Source organism: Hesperophylax consimilis, chromosome 1 (genome assembly GCF_061612785.1).
Source record: "Hesperophylax consimilis isolate HC1 chromosome 1, BYU_Hcon_1.0, whole genome shotgun sequence".
Taxonomy (NCBI): Eukaryota; Metazoa; Arthropoda; class Insecta; order Trichoptera; family Limnephilidae; genus Hesperophylax; species Hesperophylax consimilis.
Window position 1 is genome coordinate 47,943,770 of NC_142836.1, and position 23,262 is coordinate 47,967,031.

The 23,262-nt window shown below is 33.6% G+C and overlaps 1 protein-coding gene across 1 annotated transcript in view; it reads left to right on the top strand.

The window, feature by feature from the left end:
• Syn (synapsin) overlaps positions 1-23,262 on the top strand; it is a 301,930-nt gene that overhangs the window by 16,300 nt on the left and 262,368 nt on the right. Inside the window, exon 3 of the mRNA XM_089634409.1 lies at positions 14,709-14,863. Coding sequence (XP_089490535.1) covers positions 14,709-14,863 — 155 coding nt within the window. The remainder of the gene's footprint in view (positions 1-14,708; positions 14,864-23,262) is intronic.

Below are 23,262 nucleotides of genomic sequence, written 5' to 3' on the forward strand. Positions count from 1 at the left end.
TTAGGATTTTTTATTAGTTTTATGTCTTGGGGAAGAATGTTATGGAGTTTTGTTGCAAAGTATGTATAGTTTCTTTGTCCGAATGTGGTTTTATAACTTGGAATATTTTTTATATCATTTTTGTTCGATCTAGTGTTATGCATACACAGTCTAGTAGAGGATTTGTTATTTTTGAAGAGCTTCAATAATATATTTTTGGCATATATTTGCTGTACATTTGATACGTCAAAGGAATTGAATATTTCAATTGAAGGCGTTCTAATTGGTACTTTCAATATGGTCTTTATGATTCCTTTTTGAATCGTATTCAGGTTGTGTAGGTACGTATGTGTAGCAGATCCCCATCCTATGATTCCATATTCAATTCGAGAATGACATAATGCGTAGTAGACCTTTTTCATATCCTTTTTATTTAATACGTTTCTTAGATTTTTAAAGAAATATATAAGGCTTGTGAGTTTTTCACTAATACCTTTGATGTGTAGGTCCCATCTAAGATTTTCGTCGATTATTACTCCGAGATATTTTATGTTTTGTGTTTTTTCGATGACGGGGCAGTAACATTGTATATTATTTCCATGGCATTCGTGTAGTTTTAGTTAGATACCCTGGCATTTCTGTGAATTTTAAGTTAATAGCACCTATTGCCAAGATGATGGTACTTACATATCAAACATTAGCATTTGACACTAACTTTTGTTTCTTTATTTTTTTTTGTTTTTCTTTTATGTATTTATTCAATAATATTATTATTCAATTTTGTGAAAAACAGTTTATTTGTAAACGAGTTCTGCTGTGTAATTATTATCACGCTTGACTTCCTCAAAACCCAATACAATATTTGATATGACTATTCTCTTATATTTCCTGACACAACCGTCTCTAATGTTAACCATTGTTTTTGTATATGTTGAATCGTATTTGGAACGAGCTACCGGTATCTATTTTTCCTCCTTCATATAATGAGGGTATTTTAAATAAATCCCTTCCTACAACCTCTATCCTAACCCGCCTCACAACGCTTCCCAAACCCCTGTCTTTACACTGCCTTTAAATTGTACAGACAGGGGCGCTATTGTGAGGTGTCACATAAAAATAAAATATATACCTGGTGAATTATTCTATTTACCTGGTTCTTCTGGTGAATGATAACTGATAACTTAATACAAATTTTAAAATTATTTAAAGTACTTCCGGTGATTGCCCCAAGAAAAGTTCTGAAACAACATCTTTAAATATTTCTGTTTTTGAAACTGATAATTCATGGTGGAATTCCATTATAATATAGCATCTTTAAAAACTATCTTCTGCAGTAGAAAGAAAAGCAGTTGGCATCCATCTAGTTACAGTTTCACAAGATCTCAAGGCATGAAAGTAACTATCTTCTGAATTCACATTTAACCCTTTTTTTATCTTTTTAGAAAGAGTCTCATGTAATTTTAGAGCAATATCGTACAGGTCATTTAAATAAATCCAGCTATTCCCAACCGTTCATCGATGCATACGATGGTGGTGAAAATGTTTAACGTTCTGAGAAATGCAGAAGACACCTGCCCTGATTTTAATGTCTCGCCTTTATTAATGGTACCTACACAAACAGCACTCACGGAGTATCCCAAATTTACTTGGAATTTCAAATTCTGCTGTCAAAAATCTTCAATACAATAGGATAAACAATGAAGAAAGGAGCGCAGTATAAGCTAGCCCTAAAGATCAGAAGTCAGAAAGATGTGCCTCAAAGCGGCCTACGATAATATAGGTATGGACAATGGTAAATGGGACGACCTTTGTGTTATTGATTCATAACGGAGTGAGAATAAATATAGCTTTCAAATGGATATTAACAAGAGTAGTGAGAAAATAGGCCCATTTAAATACGAATGATAATTACGAATTTGGACCTACAAATCACCGTATTTCTCGATATCGCTAAATAACTGTCGGAAATTCTGAATATCGTTTTATAACCCATTGTAAATTTGAAGGTACTGATGCAAACGATCGTATATTCAAATATCATTCATTGAATTTAAAAAATCATTTTGGGTATTCTATGAAATCATTGTTTTAGGCTTTCATCGTGAATAATGAACGATAAAAGTGTTTTAAAATTTAATACTGTACGAGTATTTTCAGCGTGTAAATCGAAACAAAGCCGTATTTCCTCTTCGACATCAATGTATTTCACACCAAATTATTGGTGGCAATTGTCCCACGTATTTTTTGATGATTTAAGCACTAGTCAAAAAATTGTTGGTTATTTTCACGGGAAATAAACGCATCTTAATCGCTTCTCAATGTTGACTGTAGGACTTGTGGGTAAACGCTTAATAATCAAATCTTAAGTTAGAATCATTGAAACAAAAAAAGCCTGCTGACGAACACACCATTTGCAATTGGAAATTCGTTATTCATACATATTGTCCGTAGGCTCTCGGAAGAACGAATGTAAAAGAAAAGGGACTTTAAAGGAAAAATATTAAATGATCGTGTTTCAAAATGTTCATATGTTGTATTTATGTTGTAATACTGCTCGGCAACCCTTACAACGCATCATGGAAAATCCGGTTTGTGGAACCCCTTTCAGTTATAATTAATGTTCATTTTGCGTGACTCCACTGGAATCCATTGTTTCACAAAGTCTGAGGTTTTTGATAAAACTACAGAAGTGACGGAATTTTAATGAAACATTTCGGGAATAAATTTGAAGAGAAAAACACATTGAGCAAAAGTTAAGATAAATATTAACTGTCGGATTATCTCCGACTCTTAATTAGTTTGCAAACTTAAAACAAATTACTTAAAGGCCAGATGGTTTCATTCAAGTTACAAAATTTAATTGAAAAATATGAATTCAGTATTTGACACCAACCATTTCATTGATCTTGTAAGAATAGAAAATTACCAGAATTTGTACCTAAATGCGTAAAAAAAATAATATTATTGAAACTGAAGGAGGGTAAGTATTATTCGAGTTCAAAGAGTAATAAAAGATCGCATTAGTATGCCTCTGTTTAATTTTAAATTATTTTGCAGATAATATTATAAGAAGTTATCGGGTCACTTTTCGAGTGGTTTCTCCAGAGGTAGACCTTCCTTTCCTACCCTTCATGTTCACCTTCACAATCATATATCTTTATTAAAATGGGTCTGGATTCTACAACTTTGCTAAGGTACTTTGATTACATCTGTAGCAGCTCGGGGCGAGTTAAGTGTAGTACTTTAAGGATCCAGAGAATAAATAATATTACGTAATGAAAAAATACCGTCTACATTACGAAAGTCTAAAATCATTAATATATCCAATTTGATCGATTTGCCATCTAACACAGCCAGACATATGAAAAATACTTGCCAAATTTCATTTCGCGAAAACATCGTTTTTACATCTCGGCTTTGAATTTTTTGTGTTTCCTCCGCTTCATTTATTTATATTTTTAGAAAGACCCTTCACACAGCATCTTTGATTATGATGTAGGTTCTTAGGACGGAATTCAAATCTCCTGTGTAGAATAAAAAATTACCCTCCTGTTATAGGAGTAGTACCATCCTTCCCCTCACCAAATATTCATGAAATTGGTGGAATGGCCTTTTGGGGACGGTAAAAATAACAACGTGTGTGATTATTTGGGTCATAACACGCTGCGATTTAATTACAACTTCGCATTTGATTCAAACATAATTGTAAGATTATCTACTGACTTTAGAAGATATTTAGTAAGCGGTAATTTGTTTTTATAAAGAAAATGAATCTGTGTCCAGAAAATAAATTTAAATTAACGAGTAACGGTGAAATTGTCTGATCATATTCTTCGTGCTGTTTTATTAAAAATACAAAAAAAACAAATTTCATGAATTTCTAATGATAATTATTGGGTTGCATAACTCCATTTAGCAGGAGTTGGCAATATATTCCATTTTCCATGAGGCGGGATCCGAAAGCATAACCCGGATTGCGCGGCATTAAAACTTTACTACTGAAAAAGCTCTACTTGCGGTGAATCTTTTGTTTATTTAGTTTTCCTCGCGGGACGTAAGAACTTCATATTGCAGTTAACGAGTAGACACTACCCACTGACGTAGTAGTACCTACTACCTGGTTTTATTTACAGACTGCCGTATTTTTAAATCTCATTTCTACTCTTCTCGGTTTTACGTTCGTAGTTATCGTAGATAATAAGATTTTCTTTGTCGTACAGAAAATTACTTCTTTGTGTAGTCAAGTTGGAAAACATCGCAGTTTTCTGAGTTTATATAAAGCTGCTTTCATATTAAAGAATATTAAATTATTAATATGAAATCCTTACGTCCCAAGCAGTGAGGTAGCTTCAAAGATATTAGAAGAACGAGATATGCTATGTTGGCCGCCGGATCGTAGGCGGAGTACTACCTAATTAGGGTACTTTGAATACTATCAGGACGTGTACGCACAGAAATCTGTTCTCTGTATTAGTGCGGATACCTTAGCGTAAGCGAAGTTGTGCAGTAGTATTGGTGAACAAAACCGGCAACACTAGGCAAAACAATTCCACACAATATGAACTGCTCATAGCACATCTCGTTCTTCTAATATCTTTGGGTAGCTTAGTATGTAAACATTGCCTCGTCCCATTCAAAAAGATCATGAATTCACATGGAATGTGCTTAAAGTATAATATTATTTCTGTGAATTCAAATAAAATTATTGCAAAGCAGGCAAAATTTTGAGGCACCTTTTGTTAAAATATCGTTTTATTAGGCGTTTTTTATATCATGTAAATTCATTATTTTAGGTTTTACGAAATTAAAATAATAAAACAGGGAGTTAAAGCACGGAAGTCACTTAATTCAATTAAAAATATTATTTTTATTAGAACAATCCGTGCAATAACAAGTCCAACAGAATTCAGGTCTTAAATAAAAACTTACCTTTTTAAGCTGTTAAATATACCATTCCTGAGAGAAAGTCCTGTTATATTCAATTTTTCAATTATGTCCTAAATCCTGAATCTAAATTTCGCTAATAAACAATTAGATAATGTTAATTAAGTGTTAATCTCAAGTGACCTACCAGGTAAGTATTGTACTGTATATTATCTCCATAAATAGTTAGTAATAACATAGATCACTGTAGAAATGTATTATAAATTTGCACAGCGCCCTTGAGGTGATTTTGCACAAAAACGGCGCTATACAAGTGATACAATTATTATTTATTAATACGATTCAGTTTAGAGAAACGGGTAGTTTAAATTCCTTCTGGATCTAAATATATTTTAGAATAAGCAAATATGAAAATTATAGTTATAAAAAAGATATCTTAACTTAGTAACATGGTTTTAATCATCGTAGTCAATGGTTTTAATACAAAAAAATCTTATCAATAGCGTTTCATCCGATAATTACTTGTTATTATTATAAAGCTCTCAATTTTAAAATGCCTAGTATGTCATTTATCGTTCTAACGAATTTTAAAAAATCCAACGTGTGTCTAAAAATGTATCGCTTTCAAGGTCGTAGAACTATTATTACTGTACACAAATAGTTGGATACATTGTGAAGGGTAAAGCCCTGAATATGCGGAAAATATGGCCCTTACAAAAGGTTTAATATACTTGTAAGATATTTTTGCTTCATATGCAAAACGAAAATAGTGCGATATTACAATTTAAAATTAAGAGTCTCGCAGCATAAACCGTGTTAACCCTCAACATTTATGATTTTGATAAATTTATAAATCAGCTTGAGTAACATACATATATACAAGGTAGTTAAAATTCCTAATTTAAAACAAAACAATGTCCAATTCAACGATTTTACTATAATTTTTTATTGACCGCACAATGTGGTTCCAAAATTAAGCAATGAATCATTGAAAAATCAAAGTTCCTTACCCTCGAATTGTTTGCGTAGTTGTGCACCATATCGTAAAACTCAATACTGCGGGGTAGTGAGGGACTACTCCAAACTATTTCGAACCAATTTTAATCACAAACGGTGTGCACAAATACATTCAAATGAGCGTATTATCACCAATGTATTGAATACAATTTATTGAACTATTAAAATAAATTTAACCCTTTCAATACCAGAGTTCCTCCTGGGGAACATGATCAGAAAAATAATATCTCTTGATTTTGCCAAACAAATCGCCCCGTATTTTGCGAATAGCTTGTGAAGGACGTCTATTTTTTTATGCTAGGCTACAATCTTTATTACAGCAACAAATACTGTAAATATAATGACAGATCCCGTTTTGGCTTTTTTGCTTGGAATGGGATCCTTTATAAGTTTTATGTTATTTTTAAATTTATGTATGTTACACTATAAACTATTATTTTGTTTGATTAAACAATTGTTTGTGCGATATGTGTTTTTTCTCCTTATTAATAAAAAATAACCCGTTGAGACCTAAAAATAATAAAAATCAAATTAGAAAAAATCTAAATTAGTGAGCAAAAAAAATTATAAACCTAAAATTTTTAAATAATTGCTTAAGGTGTTATCGAGCTTAAAATATTTTCTATATTTGTACATAAAAGTGCGGTACTGAAAGTTTAAAAAAAATCAACCCCAATCCATACTATAATATATCTATTTTCAAATAACTAGTAAAACTACTTTTTTGTGTAACTGAAGATTGAACCTTCTTACCTAGGAACTGAACTCGATAACTCTATCAACCTCACCAAATGCCGATCGGGTAGGACTGACATTTATTTGGTTTATTTACTGCTGTAATGTCATCCGATTTTAGAAAAATGCGTAATTGCCACCAAATGATAGATTGCATTGTCATCGACAACGAGTTTATCTACCTAGTTTCAGCTCTATCGGATGTCAGGTTTGCATTAATTACCATTTATTACCTTAAACAAAAGAGAAATTCAAATGGATGTATTTAAAAAGGTTGAGTTGGGTACTCTATTTACAGAGACCAAAATGACGAGAACTATTATTAAACCTGTATGCGAAGGTAAGTACCCACTATAATATTTATATATTACCTTTGTAAATTTCAAGACGATTTATTTCTTTAGGCATTCGTTTTTTTTAGTCACTCCCGTGACATGTTATTTCAATTAACGTAGTAGGTGTAATATTGAGCTACACATGCGTGCGTTATTGAATATCACATTTCCATTAGAAAACACATCCATCATCGCCGTGTAATTTTAACTGATCGATTTAATCACAATAACCATTCAAATAAAGTTACTATTAACTGGAATACGGTGCGTTTGTTATAAATCATTATCATCGTGTTCCGCATTCGTGTCGTAATTGGTATTCAGAATTAATTTTAGAATTTTTGTCTATCAGGAGTTCTTCCTATTCCCTTTTGCACGCTTCAAAATTTCCTTTGAACTGCTGGTAGTTGATTAATGATGCCATTCATCGACTTTCATCGATCTCTACCTGGTGCTCTTTTTCATAAATTGAAATTCGGCTGAAACTAGAACAGAATCCAAACTTGGTTTTGGTATCAGTTTCGGCTGAAAATCTAGTTCCGGTCGGTCATTACCTCTTTAAATATTTTGCATTGAATCCAAGTTCCAACCAAATAGCTTAGATTGTATAGAAAAATCATATATTAAATCGCGTTCGATAAAAAAAGTTTTCGAAACCTGACATTGTTGGAAAATGACTAACTAATATTAACGGTAATGATTGCAGCAACTGTAAAATAACAATTTCACCGTATTTTTAAATCGATTCCAACGTACACGACGTTCTGCTATGTAGGTAAATTACTTCACACGTGGAAATTGGTTTACTTTTCGTATTTGTCCAATCGTGTGCATTGACAAATCAGATCCTTACAATACAATTAAAAAAACTCCCCTATCATTATTTAGACTAGGTTTGGTTTTTTATAAATACCTCGTTTCCAGTACAATTTTGTGAAAAATTTATCGATAATAATTTTGTAGAAAATAAAATTTCGTTAAAGAAATAGGTATATAATTTATATTTTTTATCTCTATTACGTATCCAAACTCTAATCCACCAAAACCAGGCCAAAAATTGAAACTGAGGTTAGGTGTTTTAAACTTGGCATTCCTTGATTTTATTTTTCTTTAACAATTATTGTTCTAAGAACATATACGTTGACAACAATCATCATGCCTGTGTCAGACCTAGCTATAAATATAGTAGATAGACTATTTCAGCATATTGGTCGCCATACATTCCCAATGGGAAGACCACTAAAATAGGCCAAGCCACTAAATTTGTGCTCGCAGCTTGGTCTGACATGCCTATCAACGTAATAACAACATACATTTAAGATTATTAATACAATTAAGATGATAAGGTACTTAAAAAAGATAAAAAATTGGTATTTTCGTAAAATTAACATTTACTGACATTCTTTTCTTTATTAGTTAAGTTGTCAGCATAACAAAAAATAAAATTAATGGTAGATCAGTTTAGACAGAAGTACGAGCCCTTGACTATAGTTTCTTACTTCTAGCCTTGAATAGCTTCTTCATCTGTCTTATCACCCAAATTTGTGGCGACTGGGTCATCATATTCCTGTCATCGTCATCAACGAAGGCTTCTACAGCATTCTCGCAGGAGTTGCCATTGCAATGAATGCAGAGTAGGGAACATTTCAAACCCGACTTTCTGCAGGTGCACTTTCCAGCGCAACCTTTTTTACATTGACATGATATGAAGTTCAGAAAGGCCTGAGGTGCAGTTTCCTTCAACATTGTTACTGGAGTAAGTAACCCAACAGCATCCTTTTTCCACCCCCATTCAGTCGGATCTTTATCGTGATCAAGCCAAGTCTGCACTTGCAAGTATGTTCTTGAAGCGTGTTGCTGGACTGCATCTTTGGTGGGTGGTAGCCTGGATAAATTGAATTTGTTCTTTTTTACTACTTTGACGAAAATGATGTACCTTAAATTTTCCAAATTTGATTTCTCGTTGCCGCCATACAAAAGTGCAAATAGTTGTTCGGCAGCCAAAGTGATTGTTTCTGTCTTTGCTTTTGGGTCTTGAAATACACGAACAAGTTCATTCACTGAGTGGTTCTTGAGAAGAATATTACAAAATTTGTGTTTGCCTTGACCGAACGGAGCTCCAGTTGTATCGCAACCACTTATGGCATGAAGTAATAAAATGTTTTCAACTATTTCAATGTGTTAAAAACATTTTTTCGAGTACAACGCGTTAGAACTTTTTGGTAATATACGTTGAGAGGTGAGAGAGCTGTGAGGAGTACCAGCTGATCAATATCCTGACCAACGATTATGACTACATCATGTTGAGATGACAACGAATTTTCTGTGTTCACTATGAGAACGTCAGCATCCTCTTCAGCTTGTACTGTCGTTATGTGGGATCGTGCAAATGAGGTTCTGAGTAGGGAAATAAAACGAGACTTGTTCTTCTCATTTCCCAGAAACTTTTCCTGTGGCACTTGTGGGTGCATGCTTTCATAAAACAAAACTTCAGCAGAAGTTGTAACTCTGGCACGCCGTGCTCTTTCCACCCCTTTAGTGCTTTTTTTTCCATAGAATCTGGGTATCCATCGAATACCACTACTGCATTGGATCCATAGTGATTTTGTACATATCTGACATATTGCTGGAAAATTACTGAAAAAAGTTGAGCACGAGCCCCATACAACTTTGTGCAGTAAATATTCTCCATCAATTACCTGTATTTTACTGCTTCCCAGTTCTCTATTATTTGGTAGAGGGTTTAATGATGAATAAAATATAGACTTCGTTCTTTTGCGCATGCCTTCTTCTGAGAAAAGAGACAATGGTACAGGAGAGAGTTCATATTGAAAATATTATTTAAGTTCACTTTCAGACTTTTTGGCAATACACATACGATGGAATAGCATTAATGGATCTATTGACATAGTCACACCCTGATTTTTGACACTGCTGGTCACCGCCGCAAGAGAAACTATTGCATCATTACGTTTTAAGTGTAGGTTTCCAAAGTTTTTGATGATAACTTTAGACATAGCTAATTTCCCCATCTTTTCTGCCATGTGACAAGTGACTTTGCTATCCCCGATTGTGCCTCTGCTAATAGACATAATCACGTTTGTTTTAGGAAATGGTTCATGGCAAGCAAACCAATCAATGAGAGTTTGAACGTCTCGATCATCCCTCTTAATTCTTGCAGGCCTCATCTCTACACGTTGCTCTGACGTTCCTGATTCAATCCCACAAAATGACTCGATACCCTCACAAATGTTATGCAGATAAACGAATCCAGCAGTCCAACGAAGGATGGAACTGTCTGTGATTCCCCGTCCTTGGGTCAAACCTCCAGATGTTTTCATCGATCTCATCAGAGTTTGTTCGATGGTCATGTCAGACCAAATCCCTGACCAAAATTTATGAGACCGTCGGATCGTAAAGTAGCCCTCTTTTGTAAATCTTTCATACTCGATTGCACTGAATCATTTCGAACTGAACGCTGCTGTGACACTGACGCTGTCAAGCTCCGCTCCAGGCTCAAGACGTGACATGCGGCAACTGAAGGGAACCGGAGGGGAGGAGTAGAAGGGTGGGGGGTAGCCCCCCCCATACCGAAGTGCCCTCTAGTAAATTTATAGATGTTTGTGTTTAAAAATGCCAAAAAAATCTAATAACGTGATAATAAACCGTGATAGATTTTCTGTGCGTACCTACCTGGATTTGTTTATTCTTTATATCGGTAGAAAACTATATAAACATAAAAACGGCACAGCTTTTCTTGAAATTTTATGTTCTACATAATTGGTATCAATAAAATTTTCATGAAATTCCACTGGAAACGAGGTATTTATAAAAAACCAAACATAGTCGCGCAAAAAACTTGTTTTTTTCAAAAATATACGCACCTTTACGACTTTCTACCTCGGTACCTATTAGAGATAGAAGAAATTTTTATTTACAAAAATTGTAGGTTATTTTATGTTCTATCATACTTGTTAAGATACTTTAGCCAAAATTTGCATTGGAAATAAGATATTTGGGAAAAACTAGATTTTGGCCCGATTTCGGCCAGTTTTTTCAAAATGGCGGCGCGAGCACAGGTGCGCCAAGGTCGGAAAATCAGATGTTACATCAGGGGATCAGTTTATATAACATATAAAAAAATTGGGACTACCGGAATTACTTCGATCGCGACCCCCTTTTTGGCGCTAATTGCACTGGCCTATAATGGACGACTCAATCTTCAACGGAATAATTAATATTTGTGTACTATACTGTACACATTACTATAAACCAAATAACTCTTCCTTCATTCCTTAAAAACTTTTTCCGGGAAGAATTAAATAAAGATGTAGGTATTTATTTGAACATATTTCAAAATGAATATAAATAATATTAAATAAATGACTTCCAACCTTAAAAAATAAAAGTTAACCTTGACATAATACCTTCACTTTTAAATTAAAAGATTATTTTATGAAGAAAAATCTGTATTATGAGTTTTCAATGTTCAAAGCTATAAACCCTGTCTGGAATAATCATCTGTTTTTGAAGTTTTCCGAGCAAAATCATTGTATCTATGAAAAAGGTCTGTTCGCAATTATTTTCGTGGTCAGTATAACCCAAGCATACGAATTTTGGTTTTTTCTATCGTGTAGTTAAACAACATGAATGTGCGTTGAATGCTTTATTATTGGAACTAGCATGATGATTGTAGGGAGAACGACTTATTTATGAGATGTGTAATGAATGCTGTCTTCATGAAGGGTTTGAAATTTTCTCGAAACTAGAATTTAAAGCTTTCCTGACTATTGAGTACATTCTTCGACATACGATTATTGTAATAATGCTTTATCTGGTAATGATATAACATTTCTTAAATATAGGGAACTATTAATAAAAAAGAAACTGGTTTATCTTCATCAAATTTACAGGGATAATTTTTTTGATTCTAGTTTTCGTTTTTGAGTAAATTAAGTCCGAAGTTGGAATTTTTCGGTCAAATTTGAAAAATGAGGTATCTTTCAGATATTTATTGTCTTTTAAAATAGGTCGACGAGTAGAGCAGGCTCGGAAAGTTTTTTTCTTTACTGGTAAAAAAGAAAAAAATTAAGAAAAATTGAAATGATCACATGGAAAAAAAAAATTGTTGGATGGTGTAGATTAACTGGTTTCCCGCGTGTACCTTTATTTTCTGGATACCGTGTACACACGACAATCACAATGAAAATTTTCTCATTATTTTTCAAACTATAAATATTATATATATTATATTGATGAAAAAATCAACCCAATTAGGGCAATTAACAAAGGGTTCAAGATACCGAAATTAATTTCTTGAGATATGCGGTGGAAGGCAGGGGTGTGTGAATTAGATGCTCCATTATTGGAAGGAGAAGTACTCGGCATCGAACCCTTTCTACTCACTGTAGAAACTTCTCAGGTGTGGTGACTTGGATATATTCTCAGGATCAATATATAATAAAAATAATGTATGGCTGATTAGTATAGCACCGTTTTTGTGAAAAATCACCTCAAGGGAATTGGTACCTACGATTGGTACCAACGACTATTTTGTAGAATGGTTGATCACACAAGATAAAGTTGAAGAAAGCAAAAAGAAGTAATGCGAGGAGAAACTAGACCTGTGATGGACCGGGCTTACCACCGGACTGAAACTCTTGGAAACATCTGTTTTTACAATAGAAATACGAAAAGATTATGAAATTTATGTTTTTATTTTGTCCTACATAGAAATTGTAGATTCTTCGGGGAAATCGCAACTTTTTAAGTTTTATCCGAGTGCCAAAAGCTGACGTGTTACGAATAAAATGATCCCACTGAAGCATTTAACTACCGCCTCTATTTCGTGCGATAATTTAGTGTCCATACAAACACGTTCAATGCAGTTTTATGTCACAAAAGCTGCAGTAAACAGGTTACAGCCACCCTAAGGCCATCCCCTATTTAGGGGGAACACTCACTGAGTTGCGCAACTTTACAGCAAGTGCAGTGGGGGCGACCCTTTACTCTTTACGTCACAACACACACATCAATTTGGTTTCCAACAAACTTTGTTGCGAGTTGTAAGTAGCACGTGTAATAAATTTTATTGTATAACGGGGTTATGTAATGTACATTCCAGTAAACATTAGATCTTAGTTACATTGTGTTACTAGCTTACGATTGTTAGCTTTTATTTATGGAAAAATGCAATCGTTCGTTTCACACTTATGAATATGAATCAATAATGTGTTTACTTTTAAAATGTGTGTTCTGTTTCAAATGTTTCAAATGGTCACACGCTTTTGTTTAGAAGTAATCTTAAAGGTAGTCGTTATTGAATATATTATTTAATATGTTTATGCTATTGAATCAATCAAAGCATGATATTTTTTAAATATTTATATTCAAAATTCTACGATTCCTGGCGGAATTCCATTATAATAATTCATTTAGACAATTTAAAGCTTGCATCCACTTTTTTATTGTTGATCATTACCGGGTCATCCTATCATGACCATCTTCAGACTAGATCAATTTTCCTTATAATAAATATACAATATCGGGGTATTTAGTGTATGAGTTTCTTTAATTTAAATAAAATCATTGTTCACCAATCACAAATTGTACAACAAATTCCATAGTTTAAGAAAAATAACAATAAACAACAATAAAAACAATACAGATTCAATGCATGAATCTGTGGCCCATGTCCCGGGCATGCTCTGTAAAACGTGTACCTATATATGACCGAATTAATGACGAATCCGGAAATGCCGATGTAAACATTATGAATAGTATAAAGACATGTATCGCTTGTATATTTTGAATTTTCATTGGACAGATTTGTATACATAGGATTATCGCTAGAATACGTGAAGCACGAGCGTATGAAAGATGTAGTATATAGTTATCAAAGTGGGTCGGACCATATCCAGATAAAAGGAATCAGAAGCAATTCAATGTATAAATTTGGGCAATTTGACAGGTGTGTGATGTTATGTCTAACTATCTACCCATCATATATATAAAAATCGATATAGTATATGCCTACTCAGACAGGACAAATCTTACTAATATATTGGTGTGCGTAGGAATTTAAAGATTTACTATGAATAACTCCTCAGGCTAATATACGGTGTTAGAAAGAGAAAACACCACTCCTTATATTTAAATTTTATTTAGATGTTAAGAGTAAAATTAAAATGTTCACCTTTACAAAACCAAAGGTTCCGCCCGCAAATTGAAAAAAACCTCGTGAATTATTTTTATATAAAACGACGACAGAAGTGAGGTGACAAAATACATTTGTCTAATAAAATACGTGTGGTTTTTTTTTTCGTTATCAGTAATTTTAGTTACAAATTACGTAAAGTGAACTATTTCATTTTTTTTATTTTGAATTAATTTTTTTTTTAAACATATTTTTATTTCTGATAATAAAATTTTGAAAGCGTATCAACTCTCAAAAAAAGATTTCAGTTTTTGAATACGTTCTGAAATATTCAATTTATTTGGATATTATTGCAAGGCGGAAATACTCTCAAAATCCTTCTGAAAGAATAGGCCTTAGGCCTGGGGAGTTAAAGTGGAAAATAAGTGACACGTACTGTTTTGATATATTTTTTAATGTTGATTCACCAGTTTTGATTTTTTTAATTGTCGTCATTTGGTGTCACGTTTCAACGCTCTTTATATGAAACGTGCACCACCATTACCTCTAACCCAAGACTCGTTGAGTTTTAAAATCCTTATGTGTATTTTCCTTTGTTTCAGACGCAACAAGTCATAAGGAGACGCTTCCTCTCCCTTACGTCATAAACCCACCCTTTCCTTCACATTTCCCACTTACAGCCCTTCTCCAGCCAAGGAGCCGGAAAGCTTCCTTTCTCGAGGAAAAGTCGGCGCCCAGCGTCGTCCAAACTTTACAGGTTAGTACTCTCCATCTCCCCTCATTCCCTTCCTGCCTTACGCCTTTCCTCTTTACTCCCTTACATAGCCTTCTTCGGCTAAGCTCTTGACCTCTGCTAGTTGAACTTATGGAAGAGTTATAAATTATGTTCTTCTACAGACAGAGGAATTTTATATTCGATCCTGTCATGTATTTTTAATGCTTCTGGTGAATTTTTATTTTTTTATTCGTTACGCATTTATACGCTTTATCGACCCTTCACGTTTACAACTACATGCACAAATACATTGCATATTATATTAATACTCGCATCATATAATATGCGTAAGTGTTTACAAATAAATTATCATTATGTTAAATATTTACTCATCATATGTGTGCCAGACAGGTGAGACACACAAGTACTGTGAAGAAGGACCGGAGGTCCCGATCCACGAAGGTGGAAGATGTCGCTCCTTTCACCACGTGTAAAGAAATAACGTGTAGATTCTGTTGCCGCTGTAGAACACGGGTTCAAGTCCCGTTGGCGTCATGTATCTTTTATCTGGAGATTTTTCAATGTGGATGAGTGTTTCAGGCTAATAATTATTGCTTATAAAAATAATTGTTACCCTTTGTGCTATGCATAAAAAATCTTGTCTTAAACATTAGTTTACCAAAAAAAAAATTAATATTTGACAAGTTCTAGTATCTTCACCAAAAAATGTAGACAATTTGTCTCGACGCCATCTAGTGAGAGAGTTAGCACTTACAATGCCTTTCTCATATAAAATAAAGTTGGTTGTTTCAGGTGAAAAACATGTAATAAGCAGTAATTGTTGAATGAAACACTGGAATATATTGAATTATTTCGCGGATAAGAGATAAGCCGCCACATAGCTCAGTGGTCAGAGCTGTCGACCGGAAATCGAAAGGACACGGGTTCAAGTCCCGTTAGCGTCATGTATCTTTTATTAGGAGATTTTTCAATGTGGATGAGTGTTTCAGGCTAATAATTATTGCTTATAAAAATAATTGTTACCCTTTGTGCTATGGATAAAAAATCTTGTCTTAAACATTAGTTTACCAAAAAAAAAAAATTAACAATGTTAAGCTTCCCTTAAGCTCGCGTTTCTTTACGTGACCAAACCATGTATGATGACATAGTCCTGTGGTCAGCAGGTCTTAGGGATGCTACTTCGAGGTTCCCATAAAAATGTGGAAGGGGTAAAACTGTGTTTCGAGAAGATTTATGCTGTGAAAATAAGATTATAAAAGCGGGCAAGTATTTTCTGATCCCGGTGTTGCGTAAGAATTACTTGAAAAATAATGCGGTTTATCTTATTTACCAATATTGAATCAGTAACAAAGTCAATTACACCTGTTCCTCGGCTCCTGCAGAATACTTCTGTCGGAATTATTCCGATTGCCGTTCGGCAGTTGAGTTTAGAGAATCAGATGCATTTTTCGTTTTATGCATGAGTCAAGGTTGTTCCTTGTATTAGAACCCAAACCAAAGGCGCTTTGTAAATTAGCAGTTCGATTGCATGTCATTGAAAACTCTTTTTTATTGGTAAAATAAATTAGAAAATATTCAATTATATGTGTTTATTTTTTGAGCATTTTTGAAAACATTAAATTATGTTTTTGTAACATTATATCTATTATTAATAACTATTATTAGAAAAATCCTTATCAGATAATTGAGAGCATATTGTAAAGGGTAATTTTTTCAGCTAGCGATAAATATAATGTTATTAAGAATGTAACTAACTAACCATCATTCCGTGTCCCCAAGGACGTTTCCTTGCTTCTTTCATATTAAAATATCGTCTGATACATACCTTGCTTTTATCCTGACTCTTGACATTGCCCAACTCAAGTATTTCAAATTTGAATTGAAATATTTAGTTATTTAAGATACGAATACCCATGACACGTCCTCGGGTATCCTAACTTCTTCTACCATTGACATTTGCATCATATATTCTCCATCCACTCCTTCGAAACAAAAAAGAGATATTCGGTGTTATTCCTGTTATATAAAAATAATAATTTCAAGACCTTTTGGCCGCCAACTTTCTCCTTTAATTCGTTTGGCTGTGTTGGTTTCTGTGATAAGAGGGGAATTTCCTCAACTTCCATACATTTACTGAGCGCAGTAGTTTCTCCTTGTCAACAGCTAATACTACCATGAATTATTAGTGTTATAGTGTGAGAAGGGATAAGGCTATCGGATTGAGACAAATCCTGAAACTATTTTTCTCGTGGATTTTTGCAATAGCAAACAAAATAAATTCGCGTTGGAAAACAATCGGATTAGTATGTCTGAAAGGTCGGAATTTTAGAGGTGAAGAAATACCGATAAAACAAATATTCAACCAAGCGGATTATTATTTCTTAAGTTTTGCCACATTTATACCACCGGAAATCTTTTTTTTCTTTATAAAATGACATTTTTTTATTTAACTATCAAAGACAATGTTTGCGATTCTGAAACAAAAATTTGAAACAGAAAAATCAGAAAAAGATACGGTATAAAAAGATGTAAGTAACCCGTAGGTACCCAATTCATTGTAAAAATATTGTTCTCTCAATATATAACCATTTTGTTATTTTTGTGAGGTTAAAAATTCTGACGTAAAGAAACAATAAACGATACGGTCGCATCTAGGACTTGAACACAGCACCCTCGCCTTGTCGGGGGGGTCTTAGATGAGACCATATCTTTTTCTGTTTAAAATGTTTGTTCCAGAATCGCTAATATTGTGTTGAATGTGAAATATTCCAACATGAATGTGGAATTTTCCAACCGTTTGAATATAAAAGTACCTCATAGATACCCCCAGCATAATTGAGCGTAGAACAAAGGCTTCAGTGGATCAAACAGGATTTCTAGGGTTTCTTTTTCTAACTTTACTCCAACCTCTAATTAAAATACTCTTTGGCAGATAGCGAAAATTACAAACTTTATTGTAGTTAATCGACAACTTTTAAAAGAAATTCATTGTAAGGAATTTTCTCCAGTAAAAGGAGAAAATCATTTATGCATAATTAATATTTTAATTATGATTTAGAGTTTTTTACTTGTTTTGTGGGTAAAACAGATCCTAAAAGACTCTCAATATCAGAAGGTTGTTTTTGAAGGTTGTTGACGATTCTAGAATGTAGACGGTATTCAAAAGGGCACAACCAGTCGAGACGAACGAGAAATCAGGAATGAATCGGTCAGCGGACTGACGGACTGTTGTCTTGGACACAAAATGTTGCCATAATAAGGAAATTAACTTAATTATTATTTTATGCTGTTCGCTGGTAGGTACCGTCTACATTGCTTTTAAAACGCAGGAGATCCAAAGCTTGTACGGGGCGGGTTTATATTTTTTCGAATGATTTTTAACTATCGCTACTCTCATAATTAAAAAGTAAATCTGTTTAATCTACAGTACACACATACGTTCAGATTGGTCGTAGCACACTAGTGTTGAGTGATTTGGAAGCAAATAATGTTATTTCCACCCTACGACACAAATGGTTTTGAAATGTACGGCCTAACTAATAAAGTAGCAGTCTCTAAAACACTAAAATTTCATCTATCAACTGTTTTATTATTGTATGAAATACACCTCGAACACAGAGTTTATAGCTTTTCCATCTTACACGTTGGACGAGATGTTTTGGCGCCTCTATTGAGACACTTGGTTTTATAGAGATAGTTCGATAAAGGTAGGTATAAGTACTCGTATTTCTCAATGTTTTAAAGATTTTAATATTCACATATTTTTGTTTTAACTTTTATATATTCAATAATATTATTATCAAATTTCTAAAAATGTTTATTCAAATAAAAAAGTTCTGCTGTGAATTATTATTATCCGTGCCAGCTTTTTCGCCCTCCAATTACACAACAGAACTTATTTATTGTTTTTGTGTTTAATTCGTAGAACTCCATTTAATTTTTTTATAAATTTAATTTAGATTAAATTTGATAATATTATTATTAAGTTCTGCAAGTGTTTTAGTTTTTTATTATTGTGACAGCTGTTTCGGCTTACAAGGCCATTTTCAAACTGTGGTTAGTCCACATTGAGACGACGTTTTTATACTATTTCAAATGTAAATTTTGAAGGTGCATACATTGATTTATTACTGGTTACACCGATGACATGATCTATTGTTGGTTAAACCAATCTATGTTTTCCCCTCAGTAAATGGTAATGGGTTCTTAATTATTTACTAATGACTTTATTGCTATGAATTATTTGGGTGCATTATACTGCTTGGGTTTTGTGAAAATACTAAGAAGTGGTGAGTGAATTGTCTAAGGGAATGTTAATGAGTAATAATAATCAGCGTACCATTCAATGGTACATAGACTCATTAACATTCCCTTAGACAATAAAGCTTATGTAAAAGAAAAGGAAACGATAAAAACGATCGCGATTAATAACGGCTATGAGGCAAATAACATTGAAAAAATAATAAAAAATAAGAAATATAAAAATAAAATCAATTTAATATATCCGGTAAATAACAAAAATATAGAAAAATTTGCATGTCTCGAATTCCTCGGCCCAATATCTGAAAAAATTGCAAAAGAAATTAAAAAATGTGGTTTAAATATAGCTTTTCGAACAAACAATAATTTAGGAACAAGCCTTAAAAACTCTAAAAGTAAAATCCCTATACTCAATAACAGTGGCATATATGAATTAAAATGTGACCACGCCGATTGTAACGCCACTTGCATCGGACAAACGGGGAGGGCATTCTCAACTAGATTCCAAGAACATATACGATGTTATAATAATAAAAACACATCCTCAAAATTCGCAGAACATCTCTTGGTGAATAATCATAACCCACTTAACAACAAGGGTCCTAAACCATTGCATATAGAAAAAAAGGGCATTAGATTAAATTTACTTGAACAATTAGAAATCAATAAACGAACGAATGACCCAAATTTAACACTAATTAATAAAGTACGGAAAATAATTTACTCACCACTTCTTAGTATTTTCACAAAACCCAAGCAGTATAATGCACCCAAATAATTCATAGCAATAAAGTCATTAGTAAATAATTAAGAACCCATTACCATTTACTGAGGGGAAAACATAGATTGGTTTAACCAACAATAGATCATGTCATCGGTGTAACCAGTAATAAATCAATGTATGCACCTTCAAAATTTACATTTGAAATAGTATAAAAACGTCGTCTCAATGTGGACTAACCACAGTTTGAAAATGGCCTTGTAAGCCGAAACAGCTGTCACAATAATAAAAAACTAAAACACTTGCAGAACTTAATAATAATATTATCAAATTTAATCTAAATTAAATTTATAAAAAAACAACAGAACTTGTTTATAAGCAAACCGTTATTTGTAAATTTAACAATAATATTATTGAAGATATAAAAGAAAAACAAAAATTAAAATGGAGGACTACAAATTAGACTAACAATAATAAAAATATATTATATTTTTTAATTAACAGCCATGTAATGAATACCGGAATTTTAGTATAGTATTCGTAATGTTTTTTTTTATATATTAACCTCGCAGCGATCTCTGGTCCGGAGCCCCTAAATACCTGAAAAAAACCCTTGACTCTGTGCAAAAACGGGCGGTCCGTTTGATAGATTCCCCAATCTTAACAAACGGACTGCAATATTTATAGCACAGGCGTCAGGTAGGTATGCTGTCCTTGTTCTATCGGTATTACAATGGAAGATGCTCTGAGGAACTAGCGTCATTGATCCCTTCGGCACCGGTGCGTAGTCGGGATACACGCCAAACGCGCGCCCAACATTTGTACACGGTTGATATTTGTCACACGAGAACGGGTCGCTTCTACGATTCGTTCTTAAGTTCAACAGCTCGGCTGTGGAACGAACTGCCGGCCTCTGTGTTTCCTCCCTCCTACAACATGGGACTCTTCAAGACCCATGTTCACTCCTTCCTCTCCACAAAAAGACCCTCCACACAGCATCCCCAAAGATTACATAGGCTCTGAGGGAAATTATTTTCTTCAGGGCCTCCTGTGTGGAGTTATCATAAAAAAAAATAAAACACAGGAGACCCTGAGGAAAATAATATCCCTCAAGGCCTATGTAGTCTTTTGGGGTGTTTTTTTTTAAGGAAAGGAAGGAGAGAAAGGTTTGAGAAGGTAAAAGGTATGATGGTTGGGTAGGTGTCTAGGGATCAGTTTGTCCAGGAGTGACGGACATATGTATATATCCCTCGCAATGCGGAGACCAGTCGAAGAGATCAAAGGGTCTCCATAAACCAGCCTCTCTCCATCTGTCACCTCACCCGATGAACCCGGGCACCTCTGCTAAGTCACTAAACTTAGCGAACCACTTGGGGTGACCTATGGCAGCGGTGTCGGTTATCCAATAAATGGTTACTGGGGTGGCGGTACCCAAACCCACTTCTCAATTTTAAAAAGAAATGTTAATACATTACTCAGAAGTCAAAATAATTATGTCTAATTTAATCATTTTCTGCTATCTAAATTCAACGAAATAAAACCTTTATTTTTACAAGAAGCCTTACAGCTTCATTTGTCAAACAAAAACGAATGAAAAAGTAAGAATCTACTATAAAATCCTCGAATATAACTCCCAGACGCGATTCTAGATAATATGTCCTAGCCTAGATGACCTAGACTTTGAGAAAATAAAATAAGCAGTCAGTCAGTTTGACTGGTAAAGAAGCCTCCGCAAAAGTTAGCGGAAAATTGTCCGAACCAATGAAATATTCACTAAAATATAAAAAAAAAACAAATGGTAAAAATAAATCTTTCTTTTTTTCTATTTAGTAGCTGGAAAACCTTTTTGACATTTGAGGTTTACTACCCAAACTAGGACTTATTAATGCTATACTCCATACAAACGACTAGCGATTAGGTTTTCCCTTTCCATCGTTAATTTTGTTGGTCACCTACATTCTAAGAATTAATATTGTACGCATTTCCAAGAGTTATTTATTTTCACCATCACGTAAACTCAAAAAAAATTTAAAAAATTTCCTAGGAACAAAAAAAAAAAATTTTTAGTCACTTATTTTATCAAAGCATCATTTTTCTGGCAGGAAACGATTAATCAAACAAGCATGTTGATTTTCAATTAAATTATCTACAATTTAACAATAATGTTTTGCCACTTTTATGTAAGAGATAACTATAGTATAAATCACATGTATTTCCAGAAACTGAAATGTATACATCAGACTCTGAATCCTCATAACGGATAGTAGCTTCAATATTCATAAATTTACATCATCCATGGAAACATTCGACAGCGTTAATGGTACAATTTATTAGTTCCTCTGTATCTGATTGTAAAACCAATGTAATAAATTTCAGCTTATCCTCACCCTAGAGAACCTAATTAAAATATCTGATTGAGCATAGTTATTGATATCTGGAGAGTTGGCAATTACTTCTTTATCTGGATTGGAAGAGAGAATCTAAAGCGGAGGTTCTATTTTAAGCCACAGAGCCAGCGACGCCGTACGGGAGATAACGATGCCGGTGCTTGTAGCCCGGACTACAATAATACGTTATTATTGTCGATGGAGGCGCCTCCACTCTACTCGATTCGTTATATTCTATAGAAGAATTAATTTATTCTATCTTTGTCAAGAAATAATTATTTTTGTTTGTCTTCTCTTTCTGTTGTCACTTTTGGCCTTCGAAATAATGTCTAAAGGTCAAGAACCGCAAAAATTAAGCCTAACCAATCAAAAAAATATTTCTCATGTTCATCGCATTTGGCATGTTGTCTGGATGGATTTTCAAATTATTTTTATTACATTATGTTAATTACTTGAGTTTAAGAGACAATAATGATAGGTACATTTTGATAAACTGATATAAATATTGTGATATTTAAACGACGCGCTTTGTTTAGAAACGCTAAAAAATATAAGACAACTTCTCACGCAAAAAATCGCAGGTATTTCTCCTCTATTCAATTATCAAAACAATCTCGTCTGTCTAGATTATTCTCACTCTACGAATTGCTTACATAGAACTTGATAACATGCTGTGTTTGAGCTTGTAATCTTTTTAATGATACATTTGTAAAAAGCCTAATTGTTTTATCGTCGCAACGAACATAATGAACAAAAGACAATAATTGATGCAAGGATAATTATATGTTTTAAACATTGAAAGTCTGACGAAGGGTGGGATATTTCTCATCAGCACAAATGTCACAGATCTTTTTGCCGAACAAAATTATTTCGTACATAAAGTACCTACCGTGATATTAGCCATTCGAAGATATTTTTCTACACGGGGAACTATTAATCATTTTCTCATTCATCAATCATTTAATCATATAGAATCACCCCCCGAAATTAGCGCACTTTGCCCGGGGACACCATGTGGAATTGAAAGTCAAATAACCCCGATGAACATAGTT